Source organism: Miniopterus natalensis, chromosome 3, assembly GCF_054644295.1.
Source record: "Miniopterus natalensis isolate mMinNat1 chromosome 3, mMinNat1.hap1, whole genome shotgun sequence".
Lineage (NCBI taxonomy): Eukaryota > Metazoa > Chordata > Mammalia > Chiroptera > Miniopteridae > Miniopterus > Miniopterus natalensis.
Window position 1 is genome coordinate 75,669,648 of NC_142083.1, and position 19,707 is coordinate 75,689,354.

The 19,707-nt window shown below is 48.9% G+C and overlaps 1 protein-coding gene across 2 annotated transcripts in view; it reads left to right on the plus strand.

Moving 5' to 3' along the window:
• HIP1 (huntingtin interacting protein 1) overlaps nucleotides 1-19,707 on the plus strand; it is a 136,678-nt gene that overhangs the window by 41,767 nt on the left and 75,204 nt on the right. Inside the window, exon 1 of one of the 2 annotated variants that reach the window (XM_087815592.1) lies at nucleotides 16,971-17,069. The exons of the other annotated variant lie outside the window; for it this stretch is intronic. Within the exon in view, the coding sequence (XP_087671718.1) occupies nucleotides 17,052-17,069 (18 nt within the window). The 5' untranslated portion in view covers nucleotides 16,971-17,051. Of the gene's footprint in view, nucleotides 1-16,970; nucleotides 17,070-19,707 lie in introns of those variants that run through there. 2 annotated transcript variants of the gene reach the window in all.

Below are 19,707 nucleotides of genomic sequence, written 5' to 3' on the forward strand. Positions count from 1 at the left end.
CAAGCATTTTTGCAGACTTCAGGATTTGTGGGGAAGCCATTTGCAACACTGCCCTACTTTGACATAATACAGGATCCTCCATGAATGATCTACAGTTTCAGCCCTGGGACTGGCCAGAAGTAGAAGGAGACAAAATGACCTGAATTACCTAAAGCAGTTTCTGAGGACATATCAGTATCACTTGATGTGTTCCTGCCCATAAATGACTGGCCAGTGGTTGGCATTTTATTGCACTTGGTATGGCCCCTTTAACCTTCACACAGTCCTGCATAGCTTCCTTTTCTGCTGTTTTTATAGAGTTTGTTCCCCCTGCCTCCCTCCCTCCCTTGGCCCCCTACTACATGCATGAACACCAATACACCTACCTAGCTGCCCCCTTCCTGACTCTCCCTACCTCAGAGTTAAGCTGCTGGGGTAGGACATTCCAAACCCTTCCCTCAAGTCTGGCAGCTCTTCAAATGGCATCACACAACAGTAGTTGTGGTGTTGAGCAGATGTGTACTCCACCTGCAGAATCCTTTGAAACAAGGAAGAGGCTGGTAAGCCAGCTGGCAAATCCATTTGGAGTGATCCAGGAAGTTACTCCTTAGAATTAAAGTGCCCTGGTTTGTTTCAAGTTTCTGCTATTGTGGCAACATTTAAGTTGTCCTCACTTTTTCCTTAGGACAGTGCTTCAGGGAATGCCCTCAGATGTGGCTCATGGGAGGATTTCTCTAGGATAAAGGCCCAGGAGTTAGAGGATATGTGTATTGAAATGTTATTAGATGCTGCCAGACTGTCCAGTTCAAAGACTCTGCTGCCACAGAAAAAATTTATGGTGTCATCATTTTATATCTTGCATAAGAAGCTCTTCTCATTGCTAAAGTTATAAACTGGTTTATCTGTATTTATTGTTTGGCCTTGTGCTTTTTTACATTTGGCTCCCCTCAGTCCCCATGAGAACTTTTTCCATTGTATAGGGACCACCTGAATAGTCTACTTTGCTTTTAGGCTTGGGTTCGATTTCACTGATCCATATGTCTACTCTTATACTATTGCTGTCATATTTTGTGTGTATTTGTGCTTTTAAAAAAGTTGTGGAAAAATAACATAAAATTTCCATTTTAACTATTTTCAAGTGTACAATTCAGTGACATTAATCACATTCATAGTGTTGTGCAATAATCACCAGTTTCCAGAATTTTTCATCAGCCCAAACAGAAACTCATTTCTCATTAAGCAATAGCTTCCTATCCCCACCTCACCCCATCCCCTGGTATTCTACTCTGTCTGTGAATTTGCATAATCTAGATGTTTCATATAAGTGGCACTATACAATATTTGTTCTTTTGTTTCTGGTTTATTTTACTTAGCTTAATGTTTTCAAGGTTCATGCACTTTGAATCATGTATCAGAACTTCATTTCTTTTTATAGCTGAATAATATTCTGTAGTGTGTGTATATATATATATGTACATATATATATATACACACACATGTATATATATATACACACACATATATATATGCACCACATTTTTGCTTATCCATTCATCTGTTCATAGACACTTGAGTTATTTCTGCCTTTTGTTTATTGTGAGTAATGCTGTAATAGTATAAGGTAGACATATGGATCAGTGAAATAGAACAGCAAGTCTGAAAGCAAAGTAGACTATTCAGTGGAGTTCTAGGTCATACTGTAATTCTGTTTAACTTTTAGTTGAGCCCCAAACTCTTTTCTACAAGTGGCCACAGAGGAGATGCTTGACCCCCCTCATTGTTAGTAGAGAGAGCAGTCCCTGAGGCCTGTTCTCCCTCCAGTTTTGCATTCACCTGCCCACATTGCCCCCTGTCCCTAGAGCCAAGCACAGAACCTGGCACATGGAGGTACCAAGTGAGGGTTGGCCTGGTTGGGTGGGTAAATGGACAGATGAACTCCAGACCACTGGACGATTGAGATCGTCTCTGATGGTATAACAGGACTGCAGAAAGCAACGCGGTGCTGTGAAAAGAGCCAGCAGTCATAATAATGGTGAGTGAGTGCAACAAGAGACATGTTCTGTTTTGTAGATGAGCCCTTAGTTTCTCTGTGTCTCATTTAGCTCGTCTGTAAAAGGCAGTTGCACTCCTGCTCCACAGGATGTTGAGACGTGAGATCTGGGTTGGAAAGCCAAAGACACCCAGCAACATTAGGTATTGCAGAGTCCTGTGTGCCCCAGCACTCAGACTAGGGCCTGGCACATCGGTTAAATGATTTCTTACATGCCTTCTTTCATACATTCAGCCACTATTAATTGAGTGCTCGCTTTGTGCCAGGCACTGTTCTGGAGACTGGGATTCAGCTGTGAACAAGAGAGAGAAAAATGCCCTGGCCTCATCAATCACTCAGTGGTACAAGAACAAGTCCCGAGAGACACACCCTCCCATTCTTTTGGCACCAACTCTGGACTTCCTAAAAGCACAGCAAGAAATGCTGGTGGAGAGCTTGTATTTTAAGGAGGTGTTCCCAACTTAAAGGAGAAAAATGGATTTTAAAATTGTAGAACAAAGAATAGGCCAGGTGCTTTGAAAGTCAAGCGGCTTGAGACTCCATGAGGGGAATCGTCATGGGGTTTCTGTATGAAGAGGAAAGGGAAAAGTTTCCAGATATTGCCCCCACTGTGACCCCTAGGAAAAATGAGAGAGCCATGGCCTCCAAGTGTCTTCTTGCAGGAGTTGGGAGTGTCAGGGGGAGGACTGTCACCAGGCTCCCTGCAACACCAGATCTAACTAGAAATGATGTCAGGTGACATGTCGGCCCCACTGGGAGACAGAATTCTGTTTATTTGGTTTGATCACTGAGCCCTGCTCTCCAGGAGCCCTCCAGGGTGGCCCAGGAGCTCATGGCCATTGAGCAAAGATCTCATTCACTGGCTGTCAATTGTCTCATTTAATCCTCTCCACAACCCTTGATCATCTCCTGAAAAAGGGTTGGGGAAGGTAAGAACCTCAGTCTAGGTCATACATCTAATCATGTTAGAGCCAGAATCTGTATTCTTACCAGGACACTAGTTGAGTCAGATCCTAGGAGCCAAGCAAAGAGAGGAGCAGCCAGGTTGATGGGGCAAGAATTGGCAAGAGACTCTATGTAATAAAACCTGTTATACCCACAAAGATGGATTTTATTATTTATTAATAAACTTAGCAATAAAGAGACCCTTTTAAGGCTCAGAACATTTTATGAGCAGTAATAGTTTCCTAAGTACTTTCATATGTTATTTTGCACTTGATCCTTATAAGAACCTCTTGTAAGAGCAATTTTTTTAATACCCATTTTACGGACAGAGAAACTATGGCTCACAGAGAGTAAGATGCTTCAAATTGCATGACTAGTCTGTGTAAGGCCTGACATGTGTGTGGGGTCTGACAGTTGTGGGTAACAGCTTTATCAAATGCTTCACTCCCAGTGGGGCTCTCAGGGCAGAGGTGACCCCAGCCTGGGGAAGGGGGAGGAATTCCTCCACTTAACGAGGTCACAGTTTGTTTTTTCCCCAAACCTTTATTACTCAGATCATGTAAATCATATATTGTAGTGAATGCTATTGACCTATATGTGTTATTTACCAGTCTTTTCTCTAGAACATGAAATAAACTTTACCTCTATACTATTGCCATTTATTAAAAAGATTGTCACCTCTAATGATGCCAGTATACTTAGAAATGGTGGAGTTTTTCCTGCACAAATGCTTCAAGGGCCTCACCTCAAGTTTGGGTGAGCTGCTTGTCCTGGGCTCAGCTTGGAATAAGACCAGGTCCCTGCCCTCAAAGGAACAGCCAGCCCAAGTAATGGCACCAGAGCTAGAGGTGTGCAAAAAGTGCTGTGGGGAGACAACCTGCCCAGGAAGACTTCACAGAGTGATAAGCATGTGTATGTTTTTCTGCCAGCCAGAGAGAAACAGAGGCAGCCTTGTAGGGAGAGGGGTTGGTTCATGCAAAGGCACTATGGCAGGAGTGACATGGGATGAGGCTAGAGGGGCAACAGCCAGAGGAAAGCCCTTGGGTTCCCCCTTCAAAGCCGTGGGTGGGGAGCTCTTGGGATTTTTAAGTGAGGGTGGTGATGGGGTGGTGGTGACCTGCCTGTTTCTAAATGATCCCTAAGGTGGCAGATGGGGAATCTGGAAGTGAGGAGACTGCTGTCCCTAGCACCTCACCACTTAAGCCTAGGATCCCATGACAGAAGTGGACCCTTACCCCAGAGTTTCTGCTGAGGCCTGCTGGGGTGCTCAGCCTGGGAGGATTTCAGAGGGGCAGGAGCAGCCCTGAGGGAGGCAAACAAGTGTGGAAAAGAGTGAGCTTCAGACCAATTTCACCAAGGCTCAAGTATATGGGGGTGGCAGGCAGTGAGAGCTTACGGAATTCTGGCTCCTTTCCAGGTGCCTCCCCTGCTGGGGCCCTGCTGAATGCCCCCCTCTCTCCCCCATGCACACTCCTGCTTCAAACACCTTTGTCTGTCACTTCTTGCAGGAAGATGTCCTTGGCCTGCTGCCCCTTCCCCCATCTGCCCCAGCCCCTCCTTGGGGCTCCCTGGGCACCTGCACTGTCTTCTTTTGCAGGTAACCTTCACATTGTCTTGAAATTATCTGAGGCCTAATACCCTGGCATTATTTGTCTCAGAGTCACAGCACTTAGCTTGGTACAATGTATACAGTAGACACTCAATAAAAGTTTACTGGATGGAACTAGAAGGGAGAGATCAGTAAGGGCTGGGTTAACATGTAGGAGGTGTCCAAGGCAGAAGGAGCAGCTAGGAGTCAGACAGGTGTTATGGAGGGGGTAGGTGGAGAGTGGTCCGTGTAAAGAAGGGTGACGGCTGGCAGAAAGAGGTCAGATTCTAGAGGGTCTGGATCTGATTCAGTGGGCAACCAGAGAAACAGAATACACAGATGCTTATGCACACGCACCTGTACCCCCCCCCCCCACTGAGATTGATTGATAGGGAATTGTCTCCCACTGCCATCTGTAAGCTAGAGACTCCCAGAAAGCTAGTGGTGTAACTCAGTCCAAGTCCCAAAGCCTGAGAACCAGGGCAGCCAATGGTGTAAGTCCCAGCCCAAGAAGACTGATGTCCCAGCTCAAGTAATCAGGCAGAAAAAGAACTGAGTTCTTCCTTCTACCTTCTATCCGGCTCTCGGCACTGGATGCCCACCCACCTTCGGGAGGACAATCTTCTGTACTCAGCCCACCAATTCAAATGCTAATCTCATCCAGAAACACCCTGATAGACACACTCAGAAATCATGTTTAGCCAAATATCTGGGTACCCTGTGGCCTAGTCCAGTGGGCAAGATTAGCCATTGAACCAGGATGGGTAATGTCAGAATCAACAGCAGGATGATCACCTCCTGCAAGCTGTACTGTCGGCTTCCCTTTTCATGAACTCCTCTAACACCCCAAGAGTGGGTATCGCCCATTTATAGGAGGAGAAACTGTCTCAACATTCACACCTAAATGGAGGCAAAGCCTCTTTACACTTGTCCTTGGCAGGCATTGGGTTGTGAATACACCATCCTATAACTACCTTTTTTTTACCTCAGGCCTTCTGTGGCTTCCTACTCTATTCTACTCCAATATGCTATTTTAAATTATTATTATTGACAGTAATAACAAACATATGTATGGTACTGTAATGGAAACAATAGCTAACTCTTATATAACACTATGTATACCAGGCAATTTTCTAGTGTTTTATGGACATTAACTAGCCTTGTTTTGTAGATGGGGAAATTGAGGCACAGATAGGTTGAGTGACTTGCCCAAAGCCACATGTGGCCAGGGTTCCATCCCAGGGTCTCATCAGACTTTCCCAGTGAACTGCCCAAGGCCATACAGCAAGAGAAAGCTGGAGGCAGGACTGGAACTTGGGGATTCTGATTTAAAAGCCTCTCTTCATCCAGCCTCCCTACTTTGCCTTCAGAATCCTGGGGTATTTTTACTGTGAGAAGGGTCCTTGAAGACCCTCTCACTCTCCCTCCTCATTCAGGCCCAGCGCTCACAGGTGCCCCCCTGCCCCATTCTGCCTGTGTGAGCAGCTGCCTTCTGCTAAATGGTTTGCACAAAGCCTATGTTGTGGCTCTTAGAAACGTGTGGGCTGAATAAGCACCTAAAAATAACTCAGGATCAATTTTGGAGGGAGGGGTGGGGGAAGGCTGTGTTTTCCTTTCTTTTCCCTCTTCTCCCTTCCTCTGCCCCTAAGGCCCATAAATTGCGGCTGGTTGACAGCTGGGCCAGGCTGGCTTCCTGTAAGGCTGTAATAACATGGAATTAGCCTGGCTGCCGCCCTCTCCAGGGCAGAAATGCTAGCACTTGGTCACTACAGACATCTCTGAGTTGATGCCTCCTGCCCGGGCCTATGCCCCTGGTACAGGTCTTTGCTTATTAGAAACTGGTCACAGAAGATTCCTGGACTTGTCTACCTGGGGAGGAGCAGTGGAAAAACCTCTCCAAGTGAGAGGCTGGCAGCTTCTGGGCTTGGCCATTTGAGGGTGCCCAAAATTCCTGCCTCTAGGGAGTAACCGGGCGGGCAGGGGCAGAGAGCTCTGGCAGCCTGGGCCTCTGAGCCAAGGTTTCCAGCCGTCTGCTGACTCAGGGACTTGGCTGAGTGGCTCCTATCTGTCTCAGTGCCTCTGACAGGCCCTTTTACCCCCACCAGCCACCCACAGCCTTCCTGGAGAAGCTTTAGAAATCCATTAGATCTTTGCTTCCTAGAACCTTCCAGCTAAAAGTGGCAACCAGGCCACGTTTCTTCCTGAGCCTGGTTGATCTTGCAGAATGGATATGGATTCTGGGAATATGCGGGGTGTTTCCATGTAGCTCAGCCATACCTGGGGTCTCTCTTCTCCCTGTGATGTCAGATGTGTCCATAGGGTCCATAGATACCTGTGTTTAATATGGGGGTGGGAACAGCAGTGTAAAGAGGGAAAAGAAATCTACCCCACTTACGCCGAGTCTTTGGCCAAGGGATGGAAAATTCCAGGTGAAGCTTGGAAATTCCCAGTGTAGGAGAAGTGGCAGGGGAAGTGCCACACTTCCTGCCTCTCACACCCTCAGCTTTAGCCAGGACTGGGGCCAGGGTTCCTGAGCCCTAACGGTGATCTCAGTTGTTCCCAGCCTTGGCTGCACCTCCACATCCCCTGGGGAGCTTTACAATGCTGATTCCCAGGCTGCCCCCAGCTGGTTACATCAGCACCCCTGGGGCAGAGCCCAGTCTTCCCAGGTGATTGCATTGTGTAGCTGGGTGCAGAGCCATCCTGGCAATAACAACCTCCATTTTCCTCCACTCTCTGCCTTGCTTTTTCACTCTGGTTTCTCAAATTCAGAGTTGGGCACTGCCATGCCTGACACCACATCCTCCCTAACAGGGGCTTAGCAGATAATGTTCATGGCTGCTGTGATGATGATGATGATTTAAGTCACACTCCAAGGGCTAGAAGCATTCAAAAAGTGCTTTTCTATGACTTCATTAAAAAGTGTCCCTTATAAATATTGAAGGGATAGAAAGGATCAGTTCAAAAGTTGTACTTAAGGTCCAACAGGGGTTAAAAACAAAAATTCCTTTTGGCCCACAGCCAGCAAAATGGCCCATCTTCTGAGAGCTCTGCTGCCTTCTGGGCCTGGCCTGAGCTTAGTTCTTGTCCTTGGGGGACTGAGCGAGCCTCCCAAATGACCTTCCTGGCTCCCTTGACTCACAGGCAACTCCTGAATCTGCATGTCTGGGCCCCATCTGGCCAAGCTGTAGTGTATTCATTGGGTGTCCCTTGGCACATGGTCAAGCAGCAGTGCAGACTTAATGTAGTGAAGACCAGGTTCCTCCCCCCATCGCCCTGGAAAGCAGGACTCTTGTCCTGATTCCTCCTAATGGTGCCACTTCTCCTATTCCCCAGGGTCAGATCTTCCTATGCCCCTCCTTCATCCCTGCAGCTGGTCTCACCTCTTCCCCTGCTCCCTTCTTAAAGCCCTGGCCCCAGTTCAAGCTCCTGTCTTCCTGGCTCACCCTGACTGCCTGCAGCTGCCAGTCTGGCTCCTCTTCAGAGCCTCCGAGGCACCACTCCCAGCAACTGGCCTCAAACACAAGTGGGCATGAGAGTCTACAGGCTGGAGGGACCGCAGTAGCTATCACTGAGCTTGCCCTCCACTGCTTGACTCCTCTCAACCCTCACCAGGTGCCCCAACTGGCCTCGGCCTGAGCTCCGACAGTGAAGAGGCTCTCAGTCCTGCTTCACCTCTTGACTCTGTATTTGCTCCTCCTACCTGGCAGCCTGTCTGGCTTTCTGTTGCTGCATGCAGAACCTAAGTGTTCCAGCTGTAACTCCCCATGAATCTGCTTAGTGAGGTGCCTCCGCTTCCAGCACAGACACATTTGGCCTATTCCACTCATCACACTTGGTCACACGGCCCCTTGCGGTCAGCCCTGCCACCCAGTCTTCCTGAACCTGCTGATCTTTCTTGCCACCAGCCTCCATTTACAGCTCCATCCACACTCTGCTCTCCTGGAACCCTCTGAAGTAAAGTGGCGTGTGCAGGTGCCCATGGGGCCTCCCTGTCCATACAGATGAGCCAGCAGAGGCCTGGTAGTAGCCCTGCACTGCCCGGCCCAGTCGTCTTCCTGAACTGCCTGAGAATTCTGGGCACGTGGTTTTCTCAGTTTGAAACTGTTGTCTGCCCTTTATGTGCATCCATTCCTCTGAAAGGAAAAACAAGAACATTTCTGAGGTGGAATAGCAGCTGCAGTAGCTGAACTCCCAGTGGGAGTCACTGATAAAAAGGACTAGAAACAGAATTCTAGATTTTCAGGTTCGCAAATGAGAAAACCAGGGCTGTGGCGCACAGGTTCATGCACACTTAATGCTAGAGTGAGAGGGGCACCCTGGATCTCTGCCCTTCCTCCTAGGACAGGGGTGGGGAACGTCTGGTCTGCAGGCCGTATACGGCTCACAAAATCAGTTGGTCTGGCTCTGCCAAGGCAACCACAGGCAGGACTTGAAATTCAATAAATCTAGGAGCATTTTTCATAGCTAATTTTTAAGTTGAAAATTTTGTATGGCCTGCAAATGATGTTATAAATATCCAAATGGCTCTTAGCAGAAAAAAGGTCCCCAAAAGGGCCTTGACCCTTTTGCTGACTAGGAAGGTACCTTTCTAGACACGTTGTCTGGTGGGCTGCACTCCTGGGTTACTGAGTATGTCCCCTTAGTCCCGGAGGAGGCCTGATGATTCCAGAGCACTTGACTTTTCCTAGCTCTAAGTGGTACTTCAGACCTCATCTCATTACTCATTTATGTTGCAACGCTTTAGGGTCCCCAAGGACAGCTTTGACATCCCCAGCTGGTGCCCACAGAGTGCGCTGGGGGCAGACATGTCCCAGTTGATGGAGAGGCTCCTGTGGCCTCACTCCTAGAAGGCTGACAGATTGTCAGTGGAAGTGATCTGAGCCCCTGCCGTGCCCAAGTTTATCCCAGGAAGGTGGGCCATGGATACAGAGTTTGGAAAGCAGGGAATCTGCAGGTGGATGACCTGTAGTAGTCACTATCTTTGGGACCTTGGGAAGTCCCTAGCCCCTCTATAACTCAGTATCTACGTCTATAAAGCAAGTACCATGAGCTGGAAGGTTTAGACAGAACAACATAGGCAGAGCATCCACTCTGGTGCCTGGCACATTGCAGGTGAGTTCCTTGCTCCTGTAAACTCTGTGGTGGGCAGAGTACTGCACAGATGTTTATTAGGTTTAATGCAGGCTCAACAGTGCAGTCACTGTGATCACACATCAGTAACTAAGTCTTTATTGAGCAGGGGCTCAGGCCAGGCTAGAGCCCATGTGGGGATTTGGCAGCCCTGTATATGCTTAGTGCTCATAATAGAGATTTATAGAGATTACCACCTAGGCTCCTGTTTAGGTCTCGTGAATATCAGCACATATATGACTAGTCTAAGTGAAAAAGAGAGAGCCGGTGGCCCATCAGCTGGGGAGCAAGGATTCCTGTAGACACCTATCTATGGCGTGAGCCCAGGACTCTGATCAGATGACTTAAGCTGCTGACAGCCTGACTCTTCAGGACCACAAAGGATGAGGATTCTGGGGCAGTTGTGGCAACTCAGAAACTGAGATCCAGGGCTGGGTAGAAACATCCAGGTGAGACACCTATGTGCCACCAACTGCCCCTGCCAGCATGGGGCTTCCCCAAGAGAGTTTTTCAGCTTCACAGTTGACTGTTACCCTGTCACCTGTACCTGGATACTGCTGAGAGGTTCCTATAAAATGAATTTTGCATATAGAAAGCAAATAACTAGGATTCCCTATAAAATTAGAGGTATGTTCCAAGAGGTCAAGAGAAAGACTTCCCAGTGGTTCCATCTGAAAGGTTTGGCTGAGAAAGTGTTGCAGTGGATGCTGAACTTGTTTGTAACCTACAGCATCACTGGAGGAGGTGGGAAGTTTAGCCCCTTACCTAGCAGTTCATTCTCCTTTCTAGCTCTTACTTAACTCTAGGGTGTCCCATCTGCATTCTCTGCTTGCCTTTTACTTCACTTCGTCCCCTATAGCTATGGGATTTTCTTGGTCATGTCCTAGTATCTCATTTATTGCTGACAGCTTCCTGCCTAAACTGCCATCATTTTCTTTGTACCTGATGTTTAATAGTCAGTACAGGCATGCCTCAGGGACACCGTGGGCTCAGTCCGACAATTGCAATAAGGCGAGTATCACAATAACGCAAGTTTTGTTATCCTTTTGCTGGTGGAGGGTCTTGCCTTCAATTTGTAAAAAACGTAACATCTGTGAAGTGCAAATAAAGCAAAGCACAATAAAATGAGGTCTGCCTGTATTTATTTTAACTTAAGTTTCATAATTTGGGATACCTGGGACAATGCCAGATATCCCTAAAATATATGCCTGTTTAGGGTGTTCATGATAAAAACTGTGTTCAAGGGAAATTTTTAAACTACTTAAGGAATCATTTCTTAGGGCCTGTTCTTGCATACCCACAGCAGATAAGCCTATACAGCAGCATGCATGCATAGGCGGGAGGAATGGGATTGAAGTGCAAGTGCCTAGCATCTGGTTCTAGAAATTTATGCAGATCACTGAGGGGAAGGAAGAGAAGGCATCCGAATTCATTGTACTCACAAGTATTCACAAGGTTTTAGAATAAAGAAAATCAACCCCATAAACAAAAATTCTTATTAACAGTACCAGTTTAAACTGCCTGCCAACCCTACTGAGGGCAGGTAGGCTGGGCAGTGCCAGGTGCTAGGGAAGCCGGATAGTGTGGCTCAGCATAAACCCATCGTAGGGCTATGAGTGGGGACTCCTGAATACACTGCCGGCCTATTAGCTGTGGGGCCCTGGGGAAGTTACTTAACCCTTCTGTGCCTTGGTTCCTGATCTGTAAAGTAAGGATGGTAACAGTAACAATTAGTGTACAGGGTTGTTGTGGGGACTAAAAGAAACCGTACTTGTAAAGTTCCTGTTGTAGTGCCTGGCACGTAGTAAGCACTCAGTAAATGTTTTGTTATTGTTCACAGCATGACACATGTCCTCTCTCCTGCAAACAGCACCCACCTCCCAACTTGCTATGTGATGCTGTACCCTTCAGGTATTGAAATACACTCTAGGTCTAGGACCTCTTGTGTTTCTTCAGGATGTTTTCTTTTTCAACTTTTAAGTGTAATCATGCCCCACAGAGAGGTAGCAGGAGGCTTTTCTCCCTGGAATCAAAGCGACTCATTGAAAAGGCCACATTCTGCCCAAGGAAAGCCCAATGGGAATACTCCCTGATGGAGCCACCAGGACCAGAGGCCACACTGGGTTCTCACTCACGCTGGCCAAGGCTGTGTTTGCAGGAGCTTCCCACGGGAAGATTAGGGGTCACTGAGCTAGTGATTGCCAGCTAATGTCCTCTGCTGCTCAGCTGGGTGTGGTCAGTGGCTTTCCTTATTTTCTCTCCCTATAAACCTGCTATTTACTGTCATTTTAATCAGAATAACTACTGTTACCCTTGGCTTTTTATCTAGTTTCTTATGACGTAAGCTTTTAAAAAGAAACTATCTAGAACTTTTCAGGGAATCGCCACCAAGTAAATGGAGAGACGAGTATGTTGAGCCAAGCCTGGCGCCAGCCTCCCACTGTGCCCTGTGCTTTATATACATTGGTTTCCTTAATTCTCACATCAGCCTTGGGAAGTATATTTATTAGGCCTACTTTTCAGGTAAGAAAACAAATTCAGAGAGGTTAAGATACTTGCCCATATCAAGAAAGTAATAGAGCTAGAATTCAACTTGAGGTCTGTCTAACTCCAGAATCTACACTTTCTTTCCTCTTTAATATCCATTGTTATTATGCAAGCAATATTTTATCACATTTTCTTTATAAACTATTAAAACACTATAGGCAAAGCTAAAGAACCTTTGGACCTCCCCTACCCACCTCAGTGCCTTCCCTGGCTTTCAGTTGTACACTCTTTCCTCTACCACACCTCACCTGTAAAATAAGTGTTGTGATAAGAATACCCATTCTATCTGTCTTACCCAATTTTTTAAGAATCAAATGAGATAATGGACAATAAGGCATTTCATAAACTTTACAGCCCTCTGTATATGCTTATTGTTAGTGGTAGTGTAGTAACATACATTAGATAAGGCCCTTTATTGGGAGTATTTGTTTCTGGAAATTAATGGAATCTCAAACTTCTAGTACTCTACCAGGCCCTGCCCTGAGCCTGTCGGCTGGGATCAGTGTGGTATTTATAGGGCTAGGCTGCAGAATCACAGTTCTCCAGTAGGTGTCACCCTCTACCAGATCACTTCCACTACACCTTCCTACAGGCCTTCTGATGAGTCCTTTTCATACTTTTAAATTGATGTTAAGGGTGGCCCAGTAATGTGGGAGTGGAATTAGGGCTGGAGAGAGCCCGGGGCAGGTAAGTAAGTAAGGGGCAGAGCACTCAGGATGCAAGCCAGTGAGGCCCAAGCCTCCACCTGAGGGAGCTCACGGATAAGCACGGAAAACCCAGGTCAGGGACCATCGCTTACTACAGTGATGCAGGCTATATCCAGGAGCTGTCCATTGTAAGAGGGACTCCAAAGTGACTGGCTATGTCTGGAGGAGTCAGGGATGGCCTCACAGAGGTGACATCTGAGATGGGTCCTGAAGGGTGAGAAAGACTCTTCCAAGCTGAGGAAGTGGGAGAGGCATTCCGGGAGCATCCTGAGTACTTATGAGCAGCTTGATGGGCCAGCACCTCACTGATGGGGTGGAGGGGGATGTGTGGGAGAAGGTGGACTAGAATAGAGGGAGATGTGGTCAGATTAGTAAGAAGCTTGAGGGGTAATGAACCATAAAAGATTTGTTTTTCCCATTTGGGGTGGGCCAGTGGGGTCTCAGACATGTGGAAGATGAATTAGATAGGAAGAGACTAGGCAGGGAGGCTAGGAGGCTGTTGTTGAAAGTCTTAGCCATCACAGGAACAGGCAGTGTTGGGAGGGAAGACACAGAATGGAAGCTATTTCCCAGAAAGAATTGCATGATTAGATGGGGTGGGAGTGGAGGTTGTTAATGGAAGAACTAAAGCTGACTTTGAAGTTCCTAGCTTGAGCAACTATTGGAGGTGGAGCCATTAGTTGAGACAGAAAACACAGGAGAAAGAGAGTCTAGATTGTGAAAATAGAAGGAAAGAAAAATTTATCTTTAGACTCCTTGAGTATGAAGTGCCTGTGAGATTGAGGCCCCACCCCATTCCCCAGGTGGAGAGACATCCAGTAGGCTTTTGGATATGGTGGCCGGAGCTGCTGAAGAAAGGACAGAATAACAGTGGGAGGGCCACAGCATTCCCATTTCTGGACCCAGTTTCTCTTTCTGACCCAATTTATTCAAAAGAGACTCCCCCAGCCTAAAGCATCAACCCACAGCCTCATGACGATCACGTTTCAAATTGCTCCTCACCTGCATGGCGAGAAATGTATCCTGAGACCACAGGATACCTTGTGGCACAACCACTGTGGAATGAGGAACACTCAGCAGGCCCCTTCTCATTGTCTCTTCTCTAAGTCTGAACCTATCTGCCCAAGAGGAGTGGTAGGAATGGCAGGCCCCCAAAGATGTTTGTGTGCTGGGTGGGCCTAGCAGGTGCTAGGTTAGCCCAAGCAGAGAAGCCCAAGCTCTTTTAAGAAAAGCCATTTGGGAAAAAAGAAAAGAAAAGCTGTTTGCCCCTTCCCTGTGTTTGTATTTGTGTGCATGTATTTGCCAGGGCTGTACCCCTAAACGGAACAGGAGGGCAGGCCTATATCTGGCAGACCTCTCCTTTTGCCATCACATGAGCAGCTCCAAGGAAGCCTACAGAGAAGCCCCCAAGGCAGGGGCCTGTCTGGAGCCGTGACAGCAGTCCTCACTGACCTTTGGGCAGTGTATTCATTTCCTGTGGCTGCTGTAACAAATTATCATAAATTTTGTGGCTAAAACAGAAGAAATGTATTCTTTTATAGTTCTGGAGGCCGGAAGTCTAAAATTAGTATCACTGGGCCCAAATCAAGGTGTTGACAGGACCACCCTCCCTCTGGCTCTAGGGGAGAATTTATTCCTTGCCTGTTAGAGCCTTTGGTGGCTACCGGCATGTCCTACCTTGTGGTGCATCATTCTATCATTCTGCCTCTGGTACACTTCCTCTGTGTTAAATGTCCCTCTTACAGGGAGACATGCGATTGCATCTAGGATCTACCCACATAATCCAGGATCACCTTTCCATCGCAGAATCCTTACTCATACCTGCACAGTCTTTGCCATATAAGGTAGTGTTTACAGGTTCCAGAGATGAGGACCTGATATCTTTAGGGGCCATTATTCAGAACTACAGGTAAGATGTGGGAAAGTTCTTTCATTTGCCTCTTACCACCTGCGAGTAAAGTGGGTGTCACTATCTCCATTTTAGCAATGAGAAAATGGGCTCTGCCAGCTAAGGTGCCAAGATCTAGAGAGACCTTGGTCTATTGATGAGCCCCAGGCCTAATAGGTCATAATTTTTTTTAAAACATATAAAGTCTATCCATCTTTTTTTAAAAGATGGTGGTACATTTAATCAAGCAGATAATCCAAACCTTATTTCTGCATTAGGTGACTTCTTCTGGTTCTGTTGTCCCTGATCTTGCTTGAGCGTCACCTCTATGGGAACTCAGCATGCCAGAACAGACCATAGCAGCCTTCCTGACTTCCCTGGCTGGGGCACAGCATGGGAGGATCTGGGCTTAAAGGGGGAGCCCTGCAATGGGGTGGGAGAGTCAGTCTGCAGTCCACTCTCACGGTTAGACAAAGACCTGGGCCCAGAGAGCTCTTACCTGAAGCAGAGGGACCCCTGCCTGGGGTCCAGAGCCCGGAAATGAAAATAACCGTAACATTGAAAGCCTGTTTCACATTGAAAGCCCCGTACATCCCTGTACTTCTGCTTTTCTGTCTTTTATATCATTTTTTATATATGATGTTTCACATCCCCCTAGGAGGAAGACAGAGAAACAGTCCCTGTTTCATAGACTGAGAACTCAAAAGTAAAGGGGCAGGCAGCCAGCCCTGGGGTCAGCATAGGGGACTTAACCAGTGTCGTCTTCTTGGCCCCTTGGTGTGGGCCAAAGGGCCAGGATTGTGGATGGGTCCCATCACCTTGGAAAGGATTTTAGAAGCTGGATGCTCCATGGCAGCATGGGAAGCTCTTGTAGGCTTGGGCTGTGCTGTTCCTCGTGGTTTCTCCTGCCCCCATTCCCAGCCAGGTGTGTGGCCTGGGGCAAATCACTATGGTTGTCTGGGCCTCAGTGTTGTGTAACACAACGTTGGTGTAAGTGGTCTCAGGTCTCTGCTGACTTGGTTTTGCCCAAAACCCTCATCATCTGAGGATTTGAAGCAGCCTGTGTTGAAACCAGAGGCTTGGGCCTCCAGCCTTTTTCCCGTGACTGCCCCCTAAGAGCATTTGCCAGGAGTCCTTTTTCGCCACCAGCTGCATCCCCTGCAGGGAGGAATGTCTGCCTGCCAGTTCTCTACGGGCAGACAAGGCACTGAGGACGAATGGAAGACTGGGGCTTCTGGTTTGAGAGAAAGGAGCTCTGCGCTCAGGGCCAACATCATTTGGAAGCCAGTTTCCCTTATTCCAGGAAGGGCTGGCTCTGGCTTACTCTCGGGGAACCTCAGGGCCTTCCGGGGATACCTGTTCCACGTCCTTAATTCGCCCATCTGTTGGCGGACCCCAGATTCATCTGGGCGTCCCCTCTGGATTAGCCGCAGGAGGCGAGCAACTGGCTCTGAATCCCGCCTTTGTCCAGTGAAGCCAAGTGAGGAGGGGCTGAACGGACCCCCTGCCCCCACTGGAATGTCGGCTCGCGGCGCCCCCAGCCTCCCTCCTTTTCAGCTGCCTTCCCCGCTCACTTCCTGAGTCCCACTGATCCCACCACCAAACACGCGCGCGCGCGCACACACACACACACACACACACGCGCGCGCGCGCACACACACACACACACACACACACACACACACACACACTTTTCCTGGCGGCCCGGCGGCCTCGTTCCCAGCTCGGTGATCCCCCGCCGTCTGGGCTGGGGGGGGGAGGTCGGAAAAACGACCTTTTGTTATTCAAATCACACCCTCGCCGCGCGCGGGGCCACGGGCCCCGAAATCGGCCCATTGGTTCCCACCCCTGTCCCCAGCTCCCCGCCCCCGGCTCCCTGCCACCCCCACCGGGGCACCCCCAGCTGATTTCGGGATTTCCCTGCTCCCGGGGGCTCGCCGCGCGGGTCCTCCCGCTGGGCTTTGCCTCCCCGCCCCCGTGCGCGCTGCGGCTCGGCGCTCGGCCCCCTCCCCCTCCCCGCCTCCCCTCCCCCTTCCCTTCCTTTCTCCGGTCCAGCCTCGGTCCTGCCGCCGCCGCCGCCGCCGCCTCACCCGGTCCGCGGGGCCCTGCCGGCCGCCCTCCCCGCAGCATGGCACCAACGGGGCTGGATTAGCCGGGAGCAGATTTGGGGGAAGCGGGATCTCAAGGGGTGGAGGGTGCCCTGCAGCCTCGGTCATGGATGTGAGCAAGATGGTAAGTGAAGAGCAGGGGCTCTGCCCTGGAGCCCCCCCCCCCCCCCGAACTTCCCTCTCTCTTTCCCCCTCCCGGTTGGCTGGATCCATTGAAAGTTTCTGGATTGTTGATCCTGCCTGTTGGTCCCAACTCCAGGCGAGGTGGAGAAGGGAGCCGGGCCAGGATTCTGGAGGTGGCTGGCGGACACGGATGGGGCTCCCGGTTTCCCGCCGCGCTGCCGCCAGGGCTGCCCCGGAGAGCTCGCTAGACTCCAGGGAGAGAGAGAAGGCTGTGAGCTCTCCTCCCAAATTGGAAAACCAGCCTGGTGTGTGTGTGTTGGGCGGCGGGGGGGAGGGGGAGGTTAGAGAGAGCTGCAGGAAGGGGGCTCGACCCCTCCCCTCCAGATCCCTTGCTTGCACACCTATTTGAGATTTATGGAAAGATTTTTGGACTGAGCCGGTGGGCAGGAGGGCACAGGTGTGTGGCCTAGGAGAGCAGTGTGGAGGAGCTAGGGCGTTAACCACCCTAGAAGATGAGGGGGCAGGAATGGAATCCTTGTCATAGATGGGGGATGTTCTAGATTTACCACTTGTAGACTTCAGCTGCCTGGGCCTGAGGATCACCAAACGCCTTTGCTTTTCTCCCTGGAGGGGGCTGATGAGGGCAACCCTCCACCCCCAGGAACACATTGGGAGGTGAATACATTGCTTGTTAATTGAGAAGCAGTTATTAGGGGAAAGCCCTCTGTGATTTAAGGGACTCTGAAGGGAGGGGGTCTCTGGGAGCACTTGTAGGTGTGGGGCAGGTTTTCTCAGGAGTCCTGATTGGCTGCTACTCTGAATGAAGACTTAAGGGTGCCATTGAGATCACTACTACCCTGACCCTGGCTTTAGACCAGGGTAACACATCCCCCACTCCCAGCCTTACAAACTTTGAGGGCCTGTCAGGCTAGAGAGGTACCCTATGATGGCTGTGCTTCAGAGGAAAGGAGTTAGGTTGGGATGTGTCTGGGGGAGGGGGAGGGGTCTGCCTGTACCTTAGGGATACGAACGTACTAGAATATGAGTTCATCTTGTACAGAATTAGGCTAATTTTCCCAAAGAGTGCCCTTTTGAAGCAAATATCTCTGTGGAAAAGGCAGGTAGGTTCCTCACCCTGCCAGGCCTTTGGCATTCTGTCTTGGGTGGAGGACAGAAGGAAGGCGAGCAGATTACAGGTTACAATCGTTTCTTCCTATGGCTAAAGACCAGTCTCAAACTGAGTGCTGCCCCTGGGGTTGGGGTGAGGGGCTTCGTTGGCTCCCATCTTCCTATAAGGATGCATACCTGTTTATGTTTGGGCAGTGCCAAGAGGCTTGACCACCATTCCCTATGTGTGAACCATGAAAGCTCACTTTCTTTGGCTATTAGAACTATCCCTCAAAAAAAAAAAAAAAAGTAATCTATGCAGCTGTGGGGGTGGGGAGGTGGAAAACTGACCAGCTGCCAGGCCCTTTCCTAGAGGTGTTGTAGCCAGACCAAAGAGTCACCTGTCCGGGCTATAGGGGGAGGCATGAGGGATCTGAAGCTCTAGTCCAGTGGCTGCAAAACAGCTATTAATGCAGGCCCCAATCAGAAGGCCACAGCTACAGGGGCTGTGGGGGTCTGAGAAGGGACTGCGCTGCAGAATTCAGATGGAGGATGAGGCCCTAGTCTGGCTCTTCAAGGCTGGAAGGTGTTGGCTTTGCTGAGAGCAGGGAGGGGCATCGCCCGTTGGGAGAGTCACAGGAAGAGGAATGGGCAGAGCCCATTGAGTAAAACTGAGGACCTCTGGCTGGGACAGAGGTTTGAGATCTGGAAATGTTGAGATCATTGGTTGGGGCTAGACCAGAAAGCCAGCCAGGGTGTTCCAACCTTAGCCGGTAGGCACTGGGTAAACTCGGAAGAATTTTGGGCACAGAAAAGGCATTTGTATTGCCTCTTTCTCTTTTAGCTTGGGGTCCAAACAAAAGTGATATTAGATTCTCATTAATTATTGAGCAGCTAAATGCCCAGCCCAGAAACTGTTGTCCTCAGCTCTTTGTAAAGAGCACAGACCCTGGACTGTGTAGCGAGAAGAACCTTACCCACCCCTGGGAATTGGTACCTGCTTCCCATTCCTGCAGTGGCCCCAAGTTACTATTTGTTCTGACCATTAAAGCCCCATCTCCAATTTGAAGTCTTCAGTCTGGAGGTCCTTGGCTCCAGGGTTGACCTCAAACCCAGCATGTTCACCGTAAGCTTAGCAAAGCCCAGCATCAGCCTTGGGGGTTTCTTTAGCTTATCGCTGAATGAGAAAAGTAAATTCTAGTTCACCCAACTCCCTGCATGCATTTGAGCAAGTTTCTTAGCCTCTTAGCCTCATCTGTAAAGTGAGGACAGTAATATAGGCATAGCTCATTTTAGTGTGCTTCACAGATACTGCTTTTTAAAAAAAACACACAAATTGAAGATTCGTGGCAACCTTGTACGAAGCAAGCTTATTGGCATCATTTTTCCAACAGGCTCAGAAAATGGTTAGTATTTTCTAGCAATAAAGTACTTTTAAATTAAGGTATGGACATTTTTTAGACATACTGCTATTGCACACTTAGTAGACTACAGTATAGTGTAAACATAACTTTTATATAGACTGGGAAGAC